Below are 22,177 nucleotides of genomic sequence, written 5' to 3' on the forward strand. Positions count from 1 at the left end.
ATATAGTGTGGTGCGTCTTACTTATCCAGTATATGCTGTATTGACCGTGACTTCACAATCAGTAAACCAGATGAGTTATGATGTTTATCATTTACTAAATTACCACCTACCCCATTCTCTTTTGTTCTAGTTATTAGGCCGTTCACATCCCCTTGTTTCCCTCCACCTGCTACAAGCAGTAAGTAATTATAGTACATGAATTTGACAAGCTGATGCACTTTCACTGGCCAAAAAGGTCACCGAGCAGTGGAGCAGAGTTCACTGCCCATCTGTGTCGTGCCTTCAAAAAGAGTAGAGAGCAGCTGTGGAATTGGTTGTACAGATTTTGACATCTCCATATTTTGAGTGCCAGAGGCATAACAAGCAGGAGAGTAGGCTTCAGGTTAGCAACAAAACAACAACATACTTACAATGAATGCAAAATAATTAACCTAACATCCACCACAATGTGTCTCCTACAACAGGTATCCTGAGACCACACACACACACACACACACACACACACACACACACACACACACACACACACACACACACACACACACACTAAACAACCTGAATAGTGTCTGGCCTTACAAATATTTCATAAGGTGGGCATCAGATATTTGATATATGATTATGTTTTACTCTTTGTGATATACAGGTTCATGGAACACTCCTGACCATCCACTACAACAACGTTGCCTTTTTTTTTTGCTAAATCCAAGTATTCAGCAATTATCCAGCATACCACATATTCAGTAACTACAATAATGCATGTATTTGCAAGATTGAGGATCATTCTGGACCCACCACCTGATCAAATTGTGCTTGGAGGCATTATATACAGAAGGACGCAGTAAGCCCATCCTCCTAGGCTGCTAAGAAAAGAAAATATATAAGTTACATGTAAATTAATGAGGCCTGTACATTTCTCAGTCACCAAAACAACTGCAAGGACAAATGAGGTCATGCTTTCTGCATCATCTAATGTTTCATTCCTGTAGCTACACATCAGAGGCAGATTGCTTCTTCAGACCCCAGACTATTTTAATATGACCAAATCTGTAAACCTCCAATGATTACTGTAGATTTATAACCCACACACAATGAGTCTGTGTAATGTCTGAGGTACTAGCTCATTAGGAATACACGTTTTGTAGATAATAAATGCAGCATGTGGTGCAGTGGGGTGCGGTTTATTAGCTATATCTATTAAAACAATAGCTTAGTGCAGATAGAAATGATGTTAAAAAAAAACAAATAAAAAAAAGGAACGTTACATATGTACCTACAACCTGGAAAATATAAAATTATCTGCGTACACATATAAGAACAGACAAAATGCAATACTTCCCTCTAGTGGAGAAAAGAAGACAGTACGTAGGATGATTAGCTGTCCAGCATTGAGATTAATTGTACATTTTTAACACAGAAATAAGAAATTTGTCTTTTCACATATAAATATGAACGATTAAGAGAAATTCAGTTTGTACTGTAAACGATTCATGTTAAACAACACGGTTCATCATTCATTCAACAGCTAAAATAGGTGAAGCAGTGTGAGAACTGTACTATCTTCCCTAGGTCTTCTCTTAACATGCAATGATTAAGGATATTTAACTATTTGTCTAAAATTATCTGTGCTGTGCATGTATGAAAAAGAGTAAAGCTTTTAATATAAAGAACACCATCCCTATTGTGAAACATGGTTTTATATGGGTAAAACATGGGAATGTTTTACTGAAAAAAGGATTAGAACACTGGAATGAATGAATAAATTATGGCATCAGTAGGAAGGTGGATTATCTATAAACACTGACCGAAAACCCCAAGACATCAGCCAGAAAGAAATTGTAATATAATAGCTCAAATACAACAAAGTGAAAGCTTTGATATGGGCATCTGAAAACCCTGACCTGAATACCAGTGACAATTTTTGGACTGAATCTAACTGAGTTACACCAGTTCTGTCAGGAGGAATGGGAAAAAAGCCTAGCAAATTATTGGGAGAGGCTTGTAGAAGGCTACTCAATGAGTTCAAGTTTCCCAATGATTCAAGTTTGAATAATTCAAAGGCTATTTTATACTCTCTCACTCTCTCTCATTTTCTACCGCTTATCCGAACTACTTCGGGTCACGGGGAGCCTGTGCCTATCTCAGGCGTCATCGGGCATCAAGGCAGGATACACCCTGGACGGAGTGCCAACACATAGCAGGGCACACACACACTCGTTCACTATTTTATACTAAATACTGAAAATCAGATAAAGTCAATACAATCAAAAATGAGTTTAATTATATTTAGCCTAGATGCATGTATGATTTTGACCTCATGTGTGTAAAGGCTACATAAACTAGAATCCAGTTCTAGATATACAGTACATGCTACAGTACATGGGTTTTGTGCAAATTGTACCTGCTGCCATTATAAAAGGTTGCCATATGTTGGGAACATGTTAGTCAAGGAGTAACAATCATGGTGAAGGTTTACGTGATAGTATAAATGTGGAACGCTCATGAAGCCGTAACTAATCATCTGTCTAATGATACAGAAGGTCAGATCACTTAATATTGAATTAATTGAATCTCCATTAATCCTCAGCTAAAAACAAAGTACAGAGGTGGGCGAATCATGACAAGGCATTACACTGAAGGAAAAATGACAGGTGTGATGTACATACTGTATCAAAGGGGAATTTATTATCGTTGAGCAAAGAATTTGAACAACAGACCCTATACATACAGAAAAACTGACTCCTGAATCCCATTAAAAGTGTATGGAGGATTATGAAAGTCCATCTGAGGGTCTCACATAACACTGTGAATTTGAAGATGATTTGGCAATAGATTGGACCAAAATTAAACCACAATGCTACAAAAAAACTAATTAATAATCACTTCTTATAATATAGAATTTTTGTATTATATTAATCTTTGTATAATATTAAACTTTTTGTATTATGTTTCTTATGTTCTGTAAAGCTGCTTTGAGACAATGCGCTTATTAAAATTGATTTTACAAATACATTTGAATTTAATTGAATTAAATAATAGACATCTTGTAAGTAATAGTCAGCGATGGCTTAATAACAATGTATTAATGCTTTTCGTGTATTTCTCTATTTTAAGGTTTTTTTCTTTGCTTATGATTATGAACACATTCACTTTTTCTTATTTATAATCACAGTGTCTATATTTATACAGTGGTGTGAAAAAGTGTTTGCCCCCTTCCTGATTTTTAAATTTTTTTACACGTTTCTCACACTATAAAATTTCAGATCATCAAACAAATTTAAATATTACACAACATTATACATTACTTATAACAAGTAAACACAACATGCAGTTTTTAAATGAAGGTTTTTATTATTATGGGAAAACAAAATCCAAACCCACATGGCTTTGTGTGAAAAAATGTTTGCTCATGCTCATTTGTTCATGACGAAAACCACTGCTGAGCAAGAAGAACAAAAAGGCTCATCTCGGATTTGCCAAAAAACATCTTGATGATCCCCAAGACTTTTGGGAAAATACTCGTGGACTGACAATACAAAATTTGAACTTTTTAAAAGGTGTGTGTCCCATTACATCTGGCATAAAAGTAAAAAATAAAAATCATACCAACAGTAAAATATGTTGGTTGTAGTCTGATAATCTGGGGCTGTTTTGCTGCTTCAGGACCTACAAGATTGCTGTAATAAATGGAACCATGAATTCTGCTGTCTACCAAAAAAATTGTCTTGAATGTGCGGCCATCTGTTCATGACCTCAAGCTGAAGCAAACTTAGGTTCTGCAGCAGGACAATGATCCAAAACATACCAATTAAGTCCACCTCTGAATGGCTAAAAAAAAAATGAAGACTTTGGAGTGGCCTAGTCAAAATCCTGACCCGAATCCTATTGAGATGCTGTGGCATGACATTAAAAAGGCAGTTCATGCTCAAAAACCCTCCAATGTGGCTGAATTACAACAATTGTGCAAAGTTGAGTGGACCAAAATTCCTCTACAGCGCTGTAACAGACTCATTACAAGTTATCACAAACGCTTGATTGCAGTTCTTGCTGCTAAGGGCGGCCCAAGCAGTTATTAGGTTAAGGGGCAAGCACTTTTTCACACAGGGCCATGTAGGTTTGGATTTTGTTTTCCCTTAATAATAAAAACCTTAATTTAAAAACCGCATGTTGTGTTTACTTGTGTTATCTTTGACTAATATTTAAATTTGTTTGATCTGAAACATTGAAGTGTGACAAACATGCAAAAAAAATATATCAGGAAGGGGCAAACACTTTTTCACGAACAGATATATATATATATATATATATATATATATGTATATATATATTGAAGTGTATACAATTACTTCAAATAAAAACAAATAATTACTTTTTCTCTTCACTTCAACCTAATTCTGAATCAGATATAGATGAACTCTTGGAAACCATCAAATATCTACAAACCCGATTCCAAAAAAGTTGGGACTTTTTTGGGATTTTTTAAAATCAAAATAAGTTGATTTCAAATTTCATGGCATCAACACATCTCCAAAAAGTTGGGACAAGGCCATGTTTACCACAGTGTGGCATCCCCTCTTCTTTTTATAACAGTCTGCAAACGTCTGGGGACTGAGGAGATTGTTGCTCAAGTTTAGGAATAGGAATGTTGTCCTATTCTTGTCTAATACAGGCTTCTAGTTGCTCAACTGTCTCAGGTCTTCTTAGTCACATCTTCCTCTTTATGATGCGCCAAATGTTTTCTATTGGTGAAAGGTCTGGACTGCAGGCTGGCCATTTCAGTACCCGGATCCTTCTTCTACGCAGCCATGATGTTGTAATTGATGCAGTATGTGGTCTGGCATTGTCATGTTGGAAAATTCAAGGTCTTCCCTGAAAGAGACGATGTCTGGATGGGAGCATATGTTGTTCTAGAACTTGGATATACCTTTCAGCATTGATAGTGCCTTTCCAGATGTGTAAGCTGCCCATGCCACATGCACTCATGCAACCCTTTACCATCAGAGATGCAGGCTTCTAAACTGAGCGCTGATAACAACTTGGGCTGTCCTTGTCCTCTTTAGTCCGGATGACATGGCGTCCCAGTTTTTCAAAAAGAACTTCAAATTTTGATTCGCCTGACCACAGAACAGTTTTCCACTTTGCCACAGTCCATTTTAAATGAGCCTTGGCCCAGAGAAAACGCCTGCGCTTCTGGATCATGTTTAGATCTGAGAGGCTCTTTTTATACCCAATCATGTTGCCAATTAACCTAATAATTTGCAAATTGGTTCTCCAGCTGTTCCTTATATGTACATTTACCTTTTCTGGCCTCTTATTGCTTCCTGTTGCAACTTTTTTGGAATGTGTAGCTCTCATGAAATCCAAAATGAGCCAATATTTGGCATGACATTTCAAAATGTCTCACTTTCAACATTTGATATGTTATCTATATTCTATCATTCATTCATTCATTTTCTACCGCTTATCCGAACTACCTCGGGTCACGGGGAGCCTGTGCCTATCTCAGGTGTCATCGGGCATCAAGGCAGGATACACTCTGTACGGAGTGCCAACCCATCGCAGGGCACACACACACTCTCATTCACTCACACAATCACACACTACGGACAATTTTCCAGAGATGCCAAGCAACCTACCATGCATGTCTTTGGACCGGGGGAGGAAACCGGAGTACCCGGAGGAAACCCCCAAGGCACGGGGAGAACATGCAAACTCCACACACACAAGGTGGAGGCAGGAATCGAACTCCCAACCCTGGAGGTGTGAGGCGAACGTGCTAACCACTAAGCCACCGTGCCCCCCATCTATATTCTATTGTGTATAAAATATAAGTTTATAAGATTTGTAAATTATTGCATTCCTTTTTTTATTTTTCAGTTTTTTATTCACAATTTGTACAGTGCCTCAACCTTTTTGGAATCGGGTTTGTATATTGTGGATATTAAAATACTTGGTGAAACTACCATGAAGTCTCTCTCTCTCTCTCTCTCTCTCTCTCTCACACACACACATCACAGAACCATACCCATACCAGATTGTACCAAATTGCAGATTAACATTACAGCCCTTGCTCACAATAATGTACTTGTCTCCCTCTCTGTCCTCTGGTCACCCCAAAATGATCAGTAATGTTAGACTGTGACCAATGAAGTGCAGTTAGCTAGAACCTTTAAGCTTTGAGTTTCTGCCCTTGACACCCCTTTGGCCCTCCTTCTGCTGTTGTGGATGGTCCCAAATGGATACTCTAAAGATCCCCTAAACTTCTGTTGAAGCCTCATCCTTTGTTCTTCGTTCTGAATAAATCTCCCACAAGTGTTCACTAGCTCCAAAAAGAAAAGAAAAACCAAACACCTTGCAAGTTTTCTGGTCTTGTCCTATGCACACATGTGGTCTGCTTCATTTAGCAAGCTTTGTAAAGAAATAAAATAATAATAATAATAAAAATATTCCACCTGTTAAATGTGTGTGTATCATATATATATTTATCATATATTATCTATTCAGTAGTATCTTATCCTATTTGGATGTCCCCAGTGAACACCCAGTGTTCATGGGATATGATCCTGATCCACAATAAAGTGTTTACTGAAAATGAATGAATGAATTTCTGTTCAGTTTTCTAATGTCTCAATGACCATTAGAAATCTTTAATATTGTATGCAGTATATAGACCTTAAACAACATGACAGATATTAGATGTCTAGTACTAGTAATGCGAAGAAGCTGATTAGGCGTAATTAATTCCTAAGTTTGACATAGCATAGCAAATAAACTAATAACTTAGTTTAACTTAATGTCTTAAGTTTTTTTGTTTGCATTGTATTTTAAAAAGGTTTGTGATAAGTTAAAATTGATCAAGTTAGAGAGTGAACTTGAGCCTGACTGCTGTACTTGACACTTGTCAACAACTTTAATGAATTCTCTCCCTCATACACTCCCCCTTTCTCTTTCTTTCTCCCTCCTTTTCATCAGCCTCTTACAGGGTCATGGACCGGGGCCCCATTGGACAGCCCAAGGGAGCCAACATCGGAGGCCCACCTTGGGGAAAACAAGTATGTACTGGCCCTCTGTCTTGCATCCAACTCAAGTCAAGAGTTCAAAGAATTGACTTTAAACCAAAATGCAGTGTATGTGTATATGTGTGTGTACACATGTGTACGGAAAAGGTTCCCTGCCAGAGCAATGTCACGGCAGGGCTGGAGTCGGGCTGAGAAGATGAGAGGGTCAGGCAGCGGGGTGCTGGGCCAACAGAGCCCCAGCGCTCACATGAAAGGTCAGCAGGCGAGTAGAGAACCCCAGACCCAGACATAACACAAGGATCAGACTGCCCCCCGTGTCCCCTGAGAACTCCCTCTCACCCCCACCGCTGTCCAGCTGGAATGTGCTTGCTCAAGTACAAGGGCCAGCATTGACTAACAGTGGTGGAATGGAACAAGTAAACTAACATAAAATACCTTCTTAACAAAACCACTATGGTGAAATTCTAAAATATTTGCACTTTTTAGTGATGTGAGGAGATGAAAGAAAAAAAGGAAAAAAGTGAGGCTTCATTTCTTCATTCATTTTGTTGAATAATAGATATCTCATTAACATATTGCTTGCCATACCTTTAGACAAAATACAAAAATTTTGTAAAGCATGTATAGGGGTATGTGGTAATTCACTTCAGGTAGGTATGAAAAGTTAGCATGGTAAAATAAATAACAAGTACTTCATGAAATAAGGTTTGGATCAAGGTGGGGCAAATATATTAAAATGTAAATACAAGGTGCAAAGACAAACTGCACAGGACATTTATTGATTCAAACTAACACGATGCTAAATAGAAGGGATGAAGTTAGTCAGCAGATCTGAGCCCTTTTTTAATTGACTAAGTTAAAGGCCATGGGATTTAAGTTAAGTGCCTATAAGGCATTCTGTCATTAAGGTTTAGAGTTAAGAGCACACACAATTTGTGCAACTAAAACATTTTTTTGCAATTTTTTTACAAAATAAGTGCTTGAAAACAGTAACATTCAGAGTAAATAAGTAACACTGATCATTTGTACATTGAGATACACTGAGTATGCATTAATGCAGAATTAACTGTTATTTTTTGTGCTTGTTTTCATGATTCAAACACTGGAATGGTACTGAACGCCTTGACATAATATGATAATGCTGGTGGCTCATGTTGATGCCTAGTAAAAGGCTGGTGGGAACGGGTACTTATGGTGTCTCACAGAGTCTGTTGCATTTCTCTGTAAGCTTATTACTATTGTATGTTGCCAATCTCCTTGAGAAAAGCACATGCCTTCTTGTTGATGACTTCGCGGAGCTTGCGTATGCGACGGCTGCTGGAGGCTCCCACAAAGCTATCAGGCTGCAGTACCGCCATCCCATTGTGCACCTCCCCCATGATAATCAGTTGGCCCTCAGCATTAGTGATGTTGGGACATGGACAATTCCAGTCAATGTTAAGAAGCGTCACTTCCAAGGGCTCCTGTCCAAAGAACTTCAGCCCCATTTTCTCATCCTTTAGGATCTCATCTACTGTGATGAGTGCATGGCCTGAATCGTGGTCCTCTGTCAGTTCTGAAATGCGACCTAAGATCACAAAGTCACTCTTGCAGAAGCTGGTAATCATCCTTTGTTTTGGCTTGCACATCTTACAGTTGTGGTTCTTAGGGAAAGGGCACATTTCCTCACAGGCCTCCTTACTTTCAAAGTTGTTCTCGTTGCCACCACAGCCACCATAGACAAAAGACTGACACTTCTTGAGAAGATGGTTGTATGCCCAACGCGGCTCATAAGATTTGCAGGGTCCTTGGACACTAGGGAGGGAGCAAGGGGCAGCTAGTTCTGCTCCACAGGATAGCATACATGACTTGTACGAGTCAAAGTGGTTTCTATTTCTGTTACACTGGCTATAGGTGAAGGTGAAGCAGTTGTTGCGTTTGGCTTCATAATACCAGCTGATGGTTTCCTCGCCACAGTCACCCATGTCAGGTGCTTTCAGACACTCCTCAGCAGAAAGACGTGTGGAATTCACTAAGCTCTCATTCATGGATTGATCCTGACGTATGACAGACAACATGAAGTGGGTCTGTATAGATCCACCCAAGTTTTTAGCAGTGCAGGTATAAATGCCAGCATCTTGGAGCTGGGCATTGTAGATGACAAGTTGAGCTATGTTAGTCACTACTATGTTGCCTTGTACATAGTTTGACCTCATGACTGTGTTCTCTTTTCCCTCCACTTGTTTCTCCCATGTGATCTCTGGATTGGGTTTGCCAGTTACTTCACACAGGAAGCTTGCTGTCTCACCCACGAACACAATGTTTTGCCCTGGATTATTGAGCACGGTAGGAGCGTGGATGTCCATAGGGGTAGTTTCCAGGTACACAGTGGTAGGAAGCAAAGTCGTCTTCTCAGGAGGAGGGCTAGTGTTGGGCCACAACAGGTGGAACCGGCAAGTGACCTCAGTAAGAGTGACACCCTTGGAACAGGCTTCTGCATCCATGTAGCACTTGTTGTAGTAGGTCATACCGTCTGAGGCACAGGTGAAACGTGGTTCCCGCTCACAGCGGTCACGGCACTTGCACACAGGCTGCCCATCCCAGATGTCACACTCTGAACCCTGCTGGGTGCACATGAACTTGTCACAGGTGGCCTCTTTTGGCATTCCCACTGGTCCTTTATTTCCCTTCATGTCCCTATAGCGGGCAGCCACACAGCTCTTACTTCCACACACATTTAAACAGCACTTCTCAAATGTCTCACAGTCCTGCGGGACAGAAAAATAACAAGAATCACCGTCAGCAATGCTTCTCTGAGCTTTTATAGAAAATTTAAAAAAACAAAAAATGAAACTGTACATTTCGAAGATAATCAGTTCTAATAAGTTGAAGTAGTCATTCTAATAAGTAGAATAACCTCAGTATAAAACAACACTTTAATTAACATGTTTGTTGATAACTGGCAAAAATCAGAGCTGAGGCTGAAGTTCAAGTTCCAATATTTGTTTATAGAATTGTTTAGTATGTTATCAACATTTAGAAGGAACATACTGTAATTTAACATATGGACTGGATCGTGAACTGAATTCACATTTATATCTTTGATCCATATTAAGAATCGCTTTACATTAATGTTTAAATACATGTTGAGAAATAGTCAGAAATAAAAGGTGTGGATTTTTTTTTCCTTCTGTTAACTAACGCACTCCATAATGTTAGTTTAGGGAAGCTTAGTGGGGAAAAAAAAAATAAAACTAATTTTGTTTCTGTGGGTTTATGGAAAATGAATAATTTATCTACCTGTTGTATTTAAAGCAAATTTAAGCAAAAGGAAGCAGTACGCAAAATAAATAAATAAATAAATAAAAATCATGAGAACAAATGATGTTAAAGCACATTGTATTGAGTGGAAAAATCAGCTTTTGTCTGCACAGTGACCGCACACTACAATTTAATGCTATATACCGTAAGCGCGAGGCGCGTGCCACCGAAACCATCCTCACCTGGTCTGACTGGCACTCGCGCATGCAGGTACTCATGGCGTCCACCCAAAGATTCGGGTTCATCTCATTAGGACACATTCCGGCATGTGAATACACCACCTTGGACACAGTCATTGCCCGGACACGAAGATGCAAGAGCAAAACGCAGACGTGCCCAAGACAAAACCAGATCCATCTGGGAAACAACATCCACCACATCTTCTAATGTTTAGTTCAATTGCGCAAAAGCTTTCCTGGAGTTAAACGCTTAGAGACGTCCGGCACGAAAGATAGTAAAAATAAGCGACGAAAGACCTCGATGTATAGTCACACATAGGTTTGCTCTGAGTGAACACGAACGTGTAGGTCTGTACAGAGAGTTAGCGAGGTGGAGAGAGACGCCGATGCACCACACCACCTTTAATAGCCCTTTGAGATTAGGTAGCGGTGCATGAACCCTGTGGTTTAACATCTAGCACAGAATTTAAAAAGGCTGTCTACAGATTACAAAGCAAATGCCAGGCACCACTGAAGCTAATTTTGAAGTTACATTACCTCATTCCCTATATGCCATTAAGAAACATCTTTTAACCCTTTAATAACCTTGTTTGTATTTGCACAAATGAATGTATTGTTTATGAAAGAAACTATGGTTAAAAAAACAACAACAACAACAAAAAAACTCATCTATCTTTAAGTTCTTCCAAGTGTTATTGCAAACAATTACATGTTCTTAAAATATTCAAGCTAAAGAATGATTCCTGAACTCATACACGTTAGATACTGGCGTATAAGTTGGTCTTTTCACCAAGGAACCAAGATACGTGGGAAAATGTTAGATGAGGTTCAATAAGTGCAATTTTATTCTCAACCTCTCAAGCATTGATAACTCTGACATTACAAATTAGCTGAATGCTTATGGCTCGCTTTAACAATGCAATCTGCCTTGATGAATACAGTGTGTACGAATCAACATGTACTGGTCTCATTTGTATCTGTTAAACTTTAGATTTGAAGCTGTCTGATGCTACAAGTTACCTTATGACTTTGTAATACATGATTTTAATGTATATGTTGTTCTTTTTTGTAACGGTCAAAGACGGGGAAATTAACTCCTGGGTCTAAGCTCTTAGTATGGGGTCATATGATTAAAAGATATAGACAAAGAGGTATTAGGTCACATGGATTGGGTATTTGCATAGTATTAGTATTATAGAAGTGTTAAGTTGAGGCATATGTTCCTAAGAAAAGAACTAAAGATATGAGTGTTAATTCATTTGTTCCTTAATTCATTCGTCAACTTTTCAATGCACACCAGTACAATATGTTTTGGAGAAATTGCATTAAACTGATGAATCTAAGAAAATGCCATTGGCTCAGAGAGAAAATGCATAGAAACAGCGGTATGACTTCTTATTCTTTTTTTTTCTTTTTTTTTTTACATTTACAGTGTTTTAGTGGGACTTGTTAGACTTTTGTAGAAAACTTGTGACAGTTTCCATATAAAGAGAGCATTTGTCTCACAAAGGAAGCATTTTCAATTAGTGAGGATACTGTGGCGAGTGTAATATATGTAAAACCTGTCCGTGCTTCCCAGGCTCAGCTCATGCTGGGTTACTGAGGCCCAGAGTCCCCTGTCCTTAACCTCTTTCAGAGACCCACTGTGTCTGCTCTCTGCACATGCACATACTTCCCTCAACACACAAACACAGTGAGAGTAAGAAGCAGTGAAAGGGCACTTGAGCTGAACATGCCACATTTAATTTACATTTTACATAATCATCAAAGACTTTGGATTAACCAAAAAAACTAACCACTGTCTTCTGAGATATATATGGAAACACGAATGATTTAATGGAACTAATAATATAATCACAGTAACAAATGCTCACAGTATATGGTGTTATTATATACTGTGTCCCTTAAGCTTAAAGACTCTTTAGGCCTTCACCGCTGGAAAGCAAAGAGCTAACATTCTTCACATCGCACCTACACCATATTAAATGTGTGCTAGATATTAGAGAGAGAGAGAGAGAGAGAGATCTTACTAGAGATCGTACTGTCTGCAGACAGACCTTGACTAGCACCATCATCACACCTTCACCACCCAGTATTGTTATAGCCCTTTTCCTTTTCACCATGTGATATGTTACCACAAAAACATTCTTTTATTATATTTGGGAAAGCTTCCACAGCGTTTTCTCAAATTATTTTCTTATAAAAACCCTTCTAAACATACAAAATATACGTTATGTATACAGTAAATCAAAACACTTAAGAGTTAAACATATTTTTGAATTTTCAAACCTAATTAGATTGGAGTTGGAGTTAAAACTAAACACCCTGTAGAAAGCATGACATTCTTTAGATGATTAACTATTCTAGTTTTCTAAAGAGCTCTACTTGGAAGCATTTCTGAAATAGAAACCCTCTGTTGTTGGGCTGACCTAAAGGGCCAAGCCAAAGAACTTTTTAGGGTGTGAGATTGAGTGCCCTACATACCAAGTGATCACTCACCATAAACTGTGTACTCCATTAAAATTTGCTTAATGACTCTGTGTAATTAGCTAAAACTGTTCAACCGCCAAATTCCATATTGCTCATGTTCAGCTTCATTAACATGAGTAACAATACTTCGCTTATATTGTTTCAGTCACCTCTCCAAAATTTCTATAAAAGATGTTAAAGGTAAATAAGGAATTGTTATTGTATGTATGATTTATAAGTATTATTTATAAAAAAGAAGGAAAATAAAACAATGACATATTACTTAAAACCTACTTAAGTAAAGCAATGATTACTGTGTCAAATCCTTGCATGGATAAAAAAAAAAGAAATATTTTATTCTAATATGAAAATACAAGTGTACAAGTGAAGATGATAATAAATTCAAAAATTCAAAACAATTTTAAATAGAAATATTCTGGTAACCAAGACAAACCTAGAATGTGACTTGGTAGTTTGGCGGATATTTAATATAACCCATTTGAATTAATGAGGTAGCCTTAGTGACAAAACCAAAACTAGATAGTAAATTTACAAGGCTAACCTAGTTCAACTTGCTTCTTAAGAATCAGTGCAAAGTTTTTGTTTTGTTTCATGTTCAAGGCAAAAAACACTTGTCATCCTGTAGAAATTGCTAGCAAATAGGAATACGAGCTCAAATATCATTTGAAGTTTCATTTGAGGTTGGTGAAAATTTGATTGTCTATAAATGCCTTAAACAAGTTTGAATAAGAGATAAGAATAAGCACAAGTAGTTTGAAGGTCATTGAAATTTAAAATTTAGGGAAAAAGCGTATATTCTTTCTTTTATAAATTACCGCCTACACATATTTAGTTTTAATAATACTTGAGTAAAAATCAAGTATTCTAAATTATTCCAGTAATGCTATAGTTATGAATATAAAGTAATACCACAGAAATTAAAGTGTTCTAGAAAGCTGTATGGTCATAGCAATATTTAACAGCAACAATTTTGACTTTCACTCAGTTCTGTGTAAAGCCAAAATATTGCCCTTTCTATAATAGAATTTAAACTCAAAATAAGACAACAGAAAAGTAGGTTTATGGTCTTATAAATCAATGTAATGTTTTAGGTCCATCTAAAATGCCAATATTGCAATTGTTGACTTAATAATGTGTATTTGCAAAAGCTGCTAATAGGTCAAGGCATAAATAGAGATGACTTTGGAATGGAGTCCTATTTATTAAATTCTGTCCAACATAGAAAGAATCAACAGTGGAGACAGAACGTTTTACAGTAGGTAGAGAACTCAGATGTGGGCAAGTGCATCCTGTTAGTGGGCTGTCCAGCTTTGCTATAAAGCAGAACCACAATAGCAAATGAGATGAATCAGTGAAAACGTCCACCTGCACATTGCCAAACCTGTCTCAGATCTAGGACTCCACTCTCTGAGGCACATGCACTGTCCAGCTCACTACTGTACGGTCCCAATAGGTCAGTTGATCTCCGTCAGTATAGCAACAGTTTGACCCATCTGAAGAGCTTCCATGAAAAGTGTAAATAGCCTTTCAACCTAGTGCTGCCTTCATCATTGATTTATCTGACCATCACAAGATTGTCAGGGTGGAATAGCACATGACATATCATTGAAAAGAAATTTAGGGCAAGACAGACTGCTAGTTGGGTTCTGAGATCACATACGGCCCTTGTGCCCACAGATGCTACATGTAAGGGGAAGAAAAAAAAGACACTCACCTTGGTAGATTGTAGGAGATGAGGAGAGTCTGTCAGTAGCTTTGGGGAACAGGACACCTGTACCTCTGAATTTTGTCATTCGGTTACATGCAGCTATTGACATATGGTGTCCAAGACAAGAAGAAAGGAGCATATGGTTCTACAGGTATCTAAGAGAGTTCGGTCATGATGTAGTCCCACTGAAAGTATTTTTCTTAATCTAAAACGTATGGTATAGTTCTGGGGGACTAGAAAATAAACGACCCTCACCAGCCACATAACATGCTCATTCATGTAATTATCCAATCAGCTAATCAGGAGGCAGCAGCACAATGCATAAAACTATAACTACAGTTCAAGAGCTTCAGATCATTTTGACCAAGGTATAATCATCTGTGACACATGGGCTGGTTTGAGTATTTCAGAAATGACTGAATTCTTGAAAGTGTATCCAGAATGTTGTTGATAAAAAAGTATTCATAAAAGGCAGGTATACATAAAACTCCAAGGAAATTTTTGGATTGTGCTGCATTATTCACATCATTAACTAATCATGAATTACATAATAACACGAAATGTTCTTACTAAAATAGCCAGTGAGTGAAGATTATCTCCAATGTATTCTTATCTTAGGTCTATGTAAATTATATAATTATAAAAATATGTATAAATCTGATCAAAACACATTTACATTATAAAATCAATAAACTCTTTCTTTTTAGAAGACGATCAATTATCCAAAGTGTTAAAAAGCACTTCTACAATTAATTTGCAGGTTCAATTTTGCCACCTGGTGATGAAAATACCCATTTTTTTCACAACAGGAAAAGTGGAGAGCACTTCAACAGGACACTATATTAAACCAAAGAACAACAAATTTATACATTCATTTGAGAGTCATTAAAGAAAAGAAAATGCACCAAAGGACACAGACGCAATATCAGACTGTAGATGCATAGGTTAAGTCAAACTGTATTCATCATCCCAAACATGACCAGTTAGTACACAGACATCAGTCAGAAACATTGCAGCTTTCTCAACCAAACTTTCAACCCCTTTGAATAGACACCATTTGAATTCACAAGGATACAGAACAGAACTGATACACAGACACACGGACAGACAGACAGACAAATGCTTGGCTCCATTTCAGCTGTAGTGTGCTCGCTATCCTCCTTCCTCCAGTCAAATGACTAAAATAATATCTAAAATAAATCCATACTACATAGCAATACAATATATTGAGGGACTTCATTTAAAAGTTAACCTTTTCTGCATTTTAAGTTTTTTGAAGTTCTTATATTAGGACATTGTTAGACAAACTTCTAAACTCAAAAGATTTTCTAATTAGTGTATTTAAAACTAAACAAACAAAAAAATAACATAGCCATGCCTTCTCCATTTATACAGATATGCCTACTGTTGAATATCCTACATTTACACTTGCTTACTGAGTGAAACAGTGAAACATCCCCTTGTCTCCATGTAAGGTGTCTCTTGGGCTAAATACAAATTTTATTTGGATAAAAATGACAAAAAGTATTGCAAGATTTATCTCAGGAAATAGAATTGCAATATAGACCTTTATGGAAATGTTGAACGGCACTGCTGCTAAACTGACAAATCCACCATGAATCTTGCTTCCTAAATATAAAATCTGTGCTCCGTTAAGGTCCAGAGAAAACATATCTATTAGAAAAACTTTGTCCCTCTTATTAGAACTATTAAACCTCAAAGTATAAAGTGGTTATGGAAGCTCACGTTCATGAAACCCTGTTCTTGAAGCTTTCATTCCTTATATATATAAATTAAATAACAGCCGTCCTTGCTACATTATTCAGTGCAGAATGAAAATGATTATTAGGCCTTGATACAAGATCATGAGGATAGTTAGACCAACAGTTTTAGTTTTTGGTTTGGAGTGACTGAAGGAGCAGCAAATACACCATTGATAAATTAAAAAAAAAGAATAAAAATAATAATAATAATAAAATTAGAAACGCCCCATATGTTTAAGGACCTCCTATTTGTCGTATTTTTTTTTTTAAAGTGCACTGGGGATTATCTGGCAAAGACACATACACCGAACATGAAAAACACTTCTCTTTTCTCAGTCCTGAAGCTGCTGTATTCTAGTACATGAAACTATAAAGGCTTTCCCAAGTGGAACTAAAAAAAACCTAACACACTTTAAAGAGAATGTTAGCGATCGAGCGATCATTTTGCTGTGTGCTTTGCCAGTGCAAATTAAAAGAGGCATTAATGGGAAAGGAATGCACGCGTGTGTGTGTGTGCGTGTGTGTGTGTTTGTGTGTGTGTGTGTGTGTGTAATGACCATAACTGACAAAGAGAAGTGCTGGTACAAGTCACAACTGTCCCGGTGAGCTGTGTTCAAAACCACACAGTGGCCTCATAAGCAAACACAGCAGCAAGGCAGATCTGAAAACTTCATATAGGTCAGCAGCGTGGGAGGTGACACATTTGGAAATACGGCTCAACGCCGGGCAAGAAACGTTTGAATATTCAAAAAACGGTGGCTCTTAAAAGATGATGTCATGGTGAAAAGATGTTTAAACCCAAATATTTGTGACAAAACTAACAAGGATTACAGGTGGGCCTCACATCGTTCTGCAGATGACTGTAGGGACCATGCAAGGGTTAATACAATGGGCTTGGGAGAAAAGGTATATGACTAACATTATATAAGGACAGAGAAAGATAATGGAAGAATGGCATCTGATGTGTTGGTATGGATCTAGGTATGGAATTTAGGCATTTGGAACTACAGTCCCAGACGGGGTAGTGAGTCAATCCACCCTGTGCTGGCGCTGGAGGCAGGAGCTAGTAGGTGAGCCTCGAGGCCTTCATGTTATAGCAAGGCCTGTCGTTCAGCCCTCCTGGGCCAGAAAACAAAGACAAGCTCTCCGCCTTCTCCAACACCACCTCCAGTTCCTGGAAGTCCTGAAGCCGAGCCACATCTTTGTCCTGATGCATAGAGAGATGAATTATTAATAATTGTACTAATAATATTAGTTATAATATTAACAACAGCATAAAATATTGTACTGTGTACTGCAACAGTATCACAATAAAAATGACATTTTAATTAATTCAGTGACTAATCATTGCCCAAGCAACAGTAACAACATGATAGCTATTAAGGTCCATCTGCTGAAAATGTCAAGCAGTGAGATGCTCTTCAGTCAAATCTTAAATCAGACATAAGCAGCTAATTTGTTAAAATATCGACTTTGCTCAGAGGTGTGTATATTCAGAAGCTGTTAATTCAACCAAATTGGATTTAAAAGCCTTAATTTATAAAGTAAAGCATACACACACCTTTCTGAGCATAGTGTTGGGGAGCTTGCGGATTTTCTCTACATGTTCAGCACTAATGTCCAGCTCACGGCAGCAGACCCGTAGCAAAGCCCGGTACGTCAGCTCCTGTCTGTCCAGCTCAACCTCGATGAAATCGTTTTCTCTAGCATGTGGGTTCTGGATGCGCACCTTCAGAACAAGTTCTGGGAGAAAGAATAAGAGAGGAAAAGAAAGAACAACCAAAAAAAAAAAACAACATTTCTTTCAAGACCCTTTGCTATGACAGACGCAGGTACGACAACTGATCCACCTGATATATGCATGTGAAAATGTGCTACCAAATAAGCTCTGTGTTACATACCCCGTACGTTTACAGGGAAGGTGCTGGTGAAGAAGAAGGGCTGGAAGGCAGGCATAGAGCCACCGGGCTGAGAGCCGTTCAGCTGATGAGTCACAGACTGTTGCCGGGTAATGGTGGGATTGGAGCCTGTGCTTGCTGAAGGGAGCTGGGGACAAACAGGGCTGTTCGGCGCAATGCTGTGATTGTGAACGTAATCATTGTGGTTGCTGTGATGCACTTCCGGGGAGACCTCCATGGACATAGTCCCATTAGTCACCTGGTTTGTCACAACGCTGCTCGGCTCTACCATGGAGACGTAGGACAAGGCCGGTTGGCTTTGGCTGTCCGAGTACAAGCGCTGCTGCTGTTCCTGTATGGGGGATAATGTGGCCGGGCCTGAGACCACATCATCCAAATGGTCACTGGTGCCATTCTGGGAAACGTGTCGTGCTATACTCAGGTCGCTCTTATCCTTCTTGCAATACAAGAAGGGTGGGTTAGTCATATAGTTTGGAATAATCGGCAGCTCTGCTTCCTTTATTTCAGGTTCAATCTCCTCTTCCTCCACTACAGGAAATAATGCCACACAGAAATGCAGCTCCAATAAACATTCAATTAAAAAAACATGAACAGATTGTTTTAATAATACAAAAAGGTTGGCTAGATAATAATACACACTGCCTTATCCAAGCTGAAAAAGTTGTATAAGATGTTGATTATTATAAACAACTGTGACATCTTTGAGGAAAGGAACTACAACTTTATCTCTGAAAAATAAGAAACACAGAGCTCCTTTTCTAACACTGCATCACTGAAAAGCAAAAATGAGTTTGAGTAAAAACCAGGTCTGGTGTATAACATGTACAGACATGTCAAATCCAGCTACATGTAATCATTTGGGCAAAGTACAGACATGTAGTAGGAGTGTCCCTTATAAACCAGCCAGTTAAATCCCTTAAATACTACATCACTACATCTTCTCCGGTAAAAACTATACCAGCACAAACAGGGTGTAAATCTATGCATTTTGCTTTGATGACATACCTCCGAGTAGTCTTCTGATCTCGGGTTTGGAGGTCAACTGCACAGCCAACTCCTCTTTAGCAGTGAGAATTTCTTTGTCGGCTCCAGCATTCAGAAGATATGCCACTACGTGTTTGTGGTTTCTCTTGCAGGCCCAGTGTAAACATGTCCTGGGTAGAAAAATATACAACAGACAAAAATTACCACACACTATTTTTTTTGCACAACGATACTTGATAAACTCAGCATGTGACACTAGATTTAAGGTTTAATGTCCAGTATTGTCAGTTAAGAGATTTTCTTATTTGATTTGATTGCTCTTTATACCCTTTAAGTGACTACTACTACTACTACTAATAATAATAATAATAATAATAATAATAATAATAATAACAATAATAATGATAAAAGAGCCTAGAGAAAAGAGTGGCCTTTTGAGCAGATGCTAGCGACTGTCCTGTGCACATCATGCCTCTCCATCTCACATTAAAGCTGTTACATGAACAGAGAGAGCAGGTTGAGCCTGCTCACCATCAGTGTAAAATCTGACTAAGTTACACTTATATGAACTAATATCCCAGATGACCAATCACTGATCACTATTTTTTGACTCTTCTATGCACCACTTCTTAATTTTTTTTAACTCTCGGTTTGCCTATATTTAAACATAAACAAAGTGAGCTATTCCTTCCAGAAGCATTTCCTTTTCTCACTAAAGCTACGTTACAAATACAGGTACAATACACTGATTGTATTGCCGCAAGTCACAATCGCTGTGCTACGAAATCACCAGGATGCTGGATGCTACTACTAGGTGCTATAGTCATAACAGTTATAAGCATTTGGTACAACTAGTGTTCCACAACATATCAACTGAATGAAACATATCAACTGATTGATTGCGGTGAAATATTTGGTGTTTGGATATAAAATTCTATGCTGTATACATACTGTACATCATGTGATAAAGAGCTGAAGAAGTTGGTAGTAGCTCCATATTTATAAAGTTAAACTTTTCTGGATGCTGGACAAACCCACATCTAGTTAACAACAGTTTATGGATGTGTGAAGATAACGTATTTACATTAAGATTTACATTTATGGCATTTGGCAGACGACATCATCCAGAGTGACATACAAAAGTGTTTCAATCAATACAGAGTTTTACTCCTTCTATATGTCTATATAAATCTACATACTCAGAGAATATCACTTCTTCTATGTGAATAGGTTGGACTATTTTGTAACTACATAAAACCTTATACATTATGATCTGCCGTTTAAAATTCCAATTTAAAGTGTGATCTAAAAATCTTACGTAACAAGTCTGATATGCAAATAATTACACGGAATATCTGAATATGCAAATGAGCCTCAGCGTCATTTGGCGACTTCTATCGAATTTTCGAAGCGTCATTAGCAACTTTCCACAATCATGAGCTGTGTAAAATGTCTTTTTTTTTTTTGAAAAAGCAAATCCGTAGATGTACAAACAACTCTTACAACACAAATTCTAACAAATCTATCACAATACAATCACTACTACAGGACCACAGAGGCGTGTTAGCCAGTGAGCTAACCTGCTAGTATTAGGGTGTAGCTCGTATTGATTGAATTTCCAGTGCAACAAGCTTTAAGCTAACTGTGGATTTGATCAGACCCAGTTTGTAGAATCAGGTGGACAATATCAACACAAATTAACCCCATATCCTACCATCCGTTGATTTCATTTTGTGAGTTGATGTTCACTCCGCTCTCGACTAAAGTCCGCACTTCGTCAAGGTCTCCAATAGCACTCGCCTCTCTTAAGCGCTCTTGCAGTTCTTTATCCAAAGACAACGTGGACATAATTCAACTCAGAGTCAGCACTTAACTTTCATACGAACAGCTGACTTAAAATCCTCTCTTTGCAGAAGATGTTATTCCCAAACAGCAGCCAAACAAGATGCTCGCCGTCATCCGATTACAGCGCGATGCTGTCGCTGTTGTTGTTTTTTTATGGCTAGCAGATAGCAATAATGCTAAAAACAAATCCTACACGTGTTCTTTAAAATGGTCCAGCAAGGCTAATCTCTAAATTTCAGTAAAACGTTTATCTCATTTCACTTGAGATAGCTAAAGATTTAAAAGTACTACTTCGCCGACGAAAGAAGTCCTCTATCAGGAGTAAGCACTCATTTTATCATGGGGGTCACTTTTAACTGTAACAACAGAGGACAACAAACTAGGTTCCTACGTGTAGAATATGTTTTTTATTTTGCTTGTAAAACATTTAAGCTTATTTTTTTAAATTTACAGCTGGAGTGAAATTGTAAGAAAAATGCACCCGATATTCCAACAGCCCTATAACAGGCCCTGTTTGTTACACTGGATTTTTTTTTTAGTAGTTTTACTGACATACAGCATCAATATAAGTAAAGTTCAAACCTGCACGTGGATAAATAACATCTGGAACAGATGCCACATCTCAAAAGAATATAGAAAAATAACAATAATAGATGAATCATTTTTGAAAGTGCTTTTTTTTTATTTTTTTAATTATTATTTTTTATTTTCCATCATTAAGGGGTTGATGTCCCAAATTGCTTATTAAGCTCATAATCATGACATGTTTTAGAACACAGATCCTGGAGTACACCATTTCCGACACATTTAAGTCATTTCCGTGTTGTAGCACACTCAGTTAATTATTATTTTTTTTAAATTTATTATTATTATTTTTTTAAATCTCAAAAACCTGCAATTGTATGTGTACACCTTTAATATGCACTGGTGATAAAGTGCTTTATCTTTTGGCCAGTTATCAACCAGATTTCAT

The 22,177-nt window shown here is 37.8% G+C and overlaps 2 protein-coding genes across 2 annotated transcripts; both read right to left on the reverse strand.

The window, feature by feature from the left end:
• Nucleotides 1–8,142: 8,142 nt before the first annotated feature.
• Nucleotides 8,143–10,901, reverse strand: wfikkn2a (info WAP, follistatin/kazal, immunoglobulin, kunitz and netrin domain containing 2a). The gene is made up of 2 exons (XM_060892616.1): nucleotides 10,499–10,901; nucleotides 8,143–9,763 (listed from the first exon to the last, which is right to left on the reverse strand). The coding sequence occupies exons 1-2, from the start codon at nucleotides 10,694–10,696 to the stop codon at nucleotides 8,252–8,254; spliced, it is 1,710 nt and encodes a 569-aa protein (XP_060748599.1). The 5' UTR covers nucleotides 10,697–10,901; the 3' UTR covers nucleotides 8,143–8,251.
• Nucleotides 10,902–15,624: 4,723 nt separating this feature from the next.
• ankrd40 (ankyrin repeat domain 40) lies at nucleotides 15,625–21,553 on the reverse strand. Its single transcript, XM_060892665.1, has 5 exons — nucleotides 21,074–21,553; nucleotides 19,381–19,529; nucleotides 18,358–18,903; nucleotides 18,018–18,199; nucleotides 15,625–17,663 (listed from the first exon to the last, which is right to left on the reverse strand). Exons 1-5 carry the CDS (start codon nucleotides 21,205–21,207, stop codon nucleotides 17,520–17,522), a joined length of 1,155 nt encoding a protein of 384 aa, XP_060748648.1. The 5' UTR covers nucleotides 21,208–21,553; the 3' UTR covers nucleotides 15,625–17,519.
• Nucleotides 21,554–22,177: the final 624 nt, after the last annotated feature.

Source organism: Tachysurus vachellii, chromosome 18, assembly GCF_030014155.1.
Source record: "Tachysurus vachellii isolate PV-2020 chromosome 18, HZAU_Pvac_v1, whole genome shotgun sequence".
Taxonomy (NCBI): Eukaryota; Metazoa; Chordata; class Actinopteri; order Siluriformes; family Bagridae; genus Tachysurus; species Tachysurus vachellii.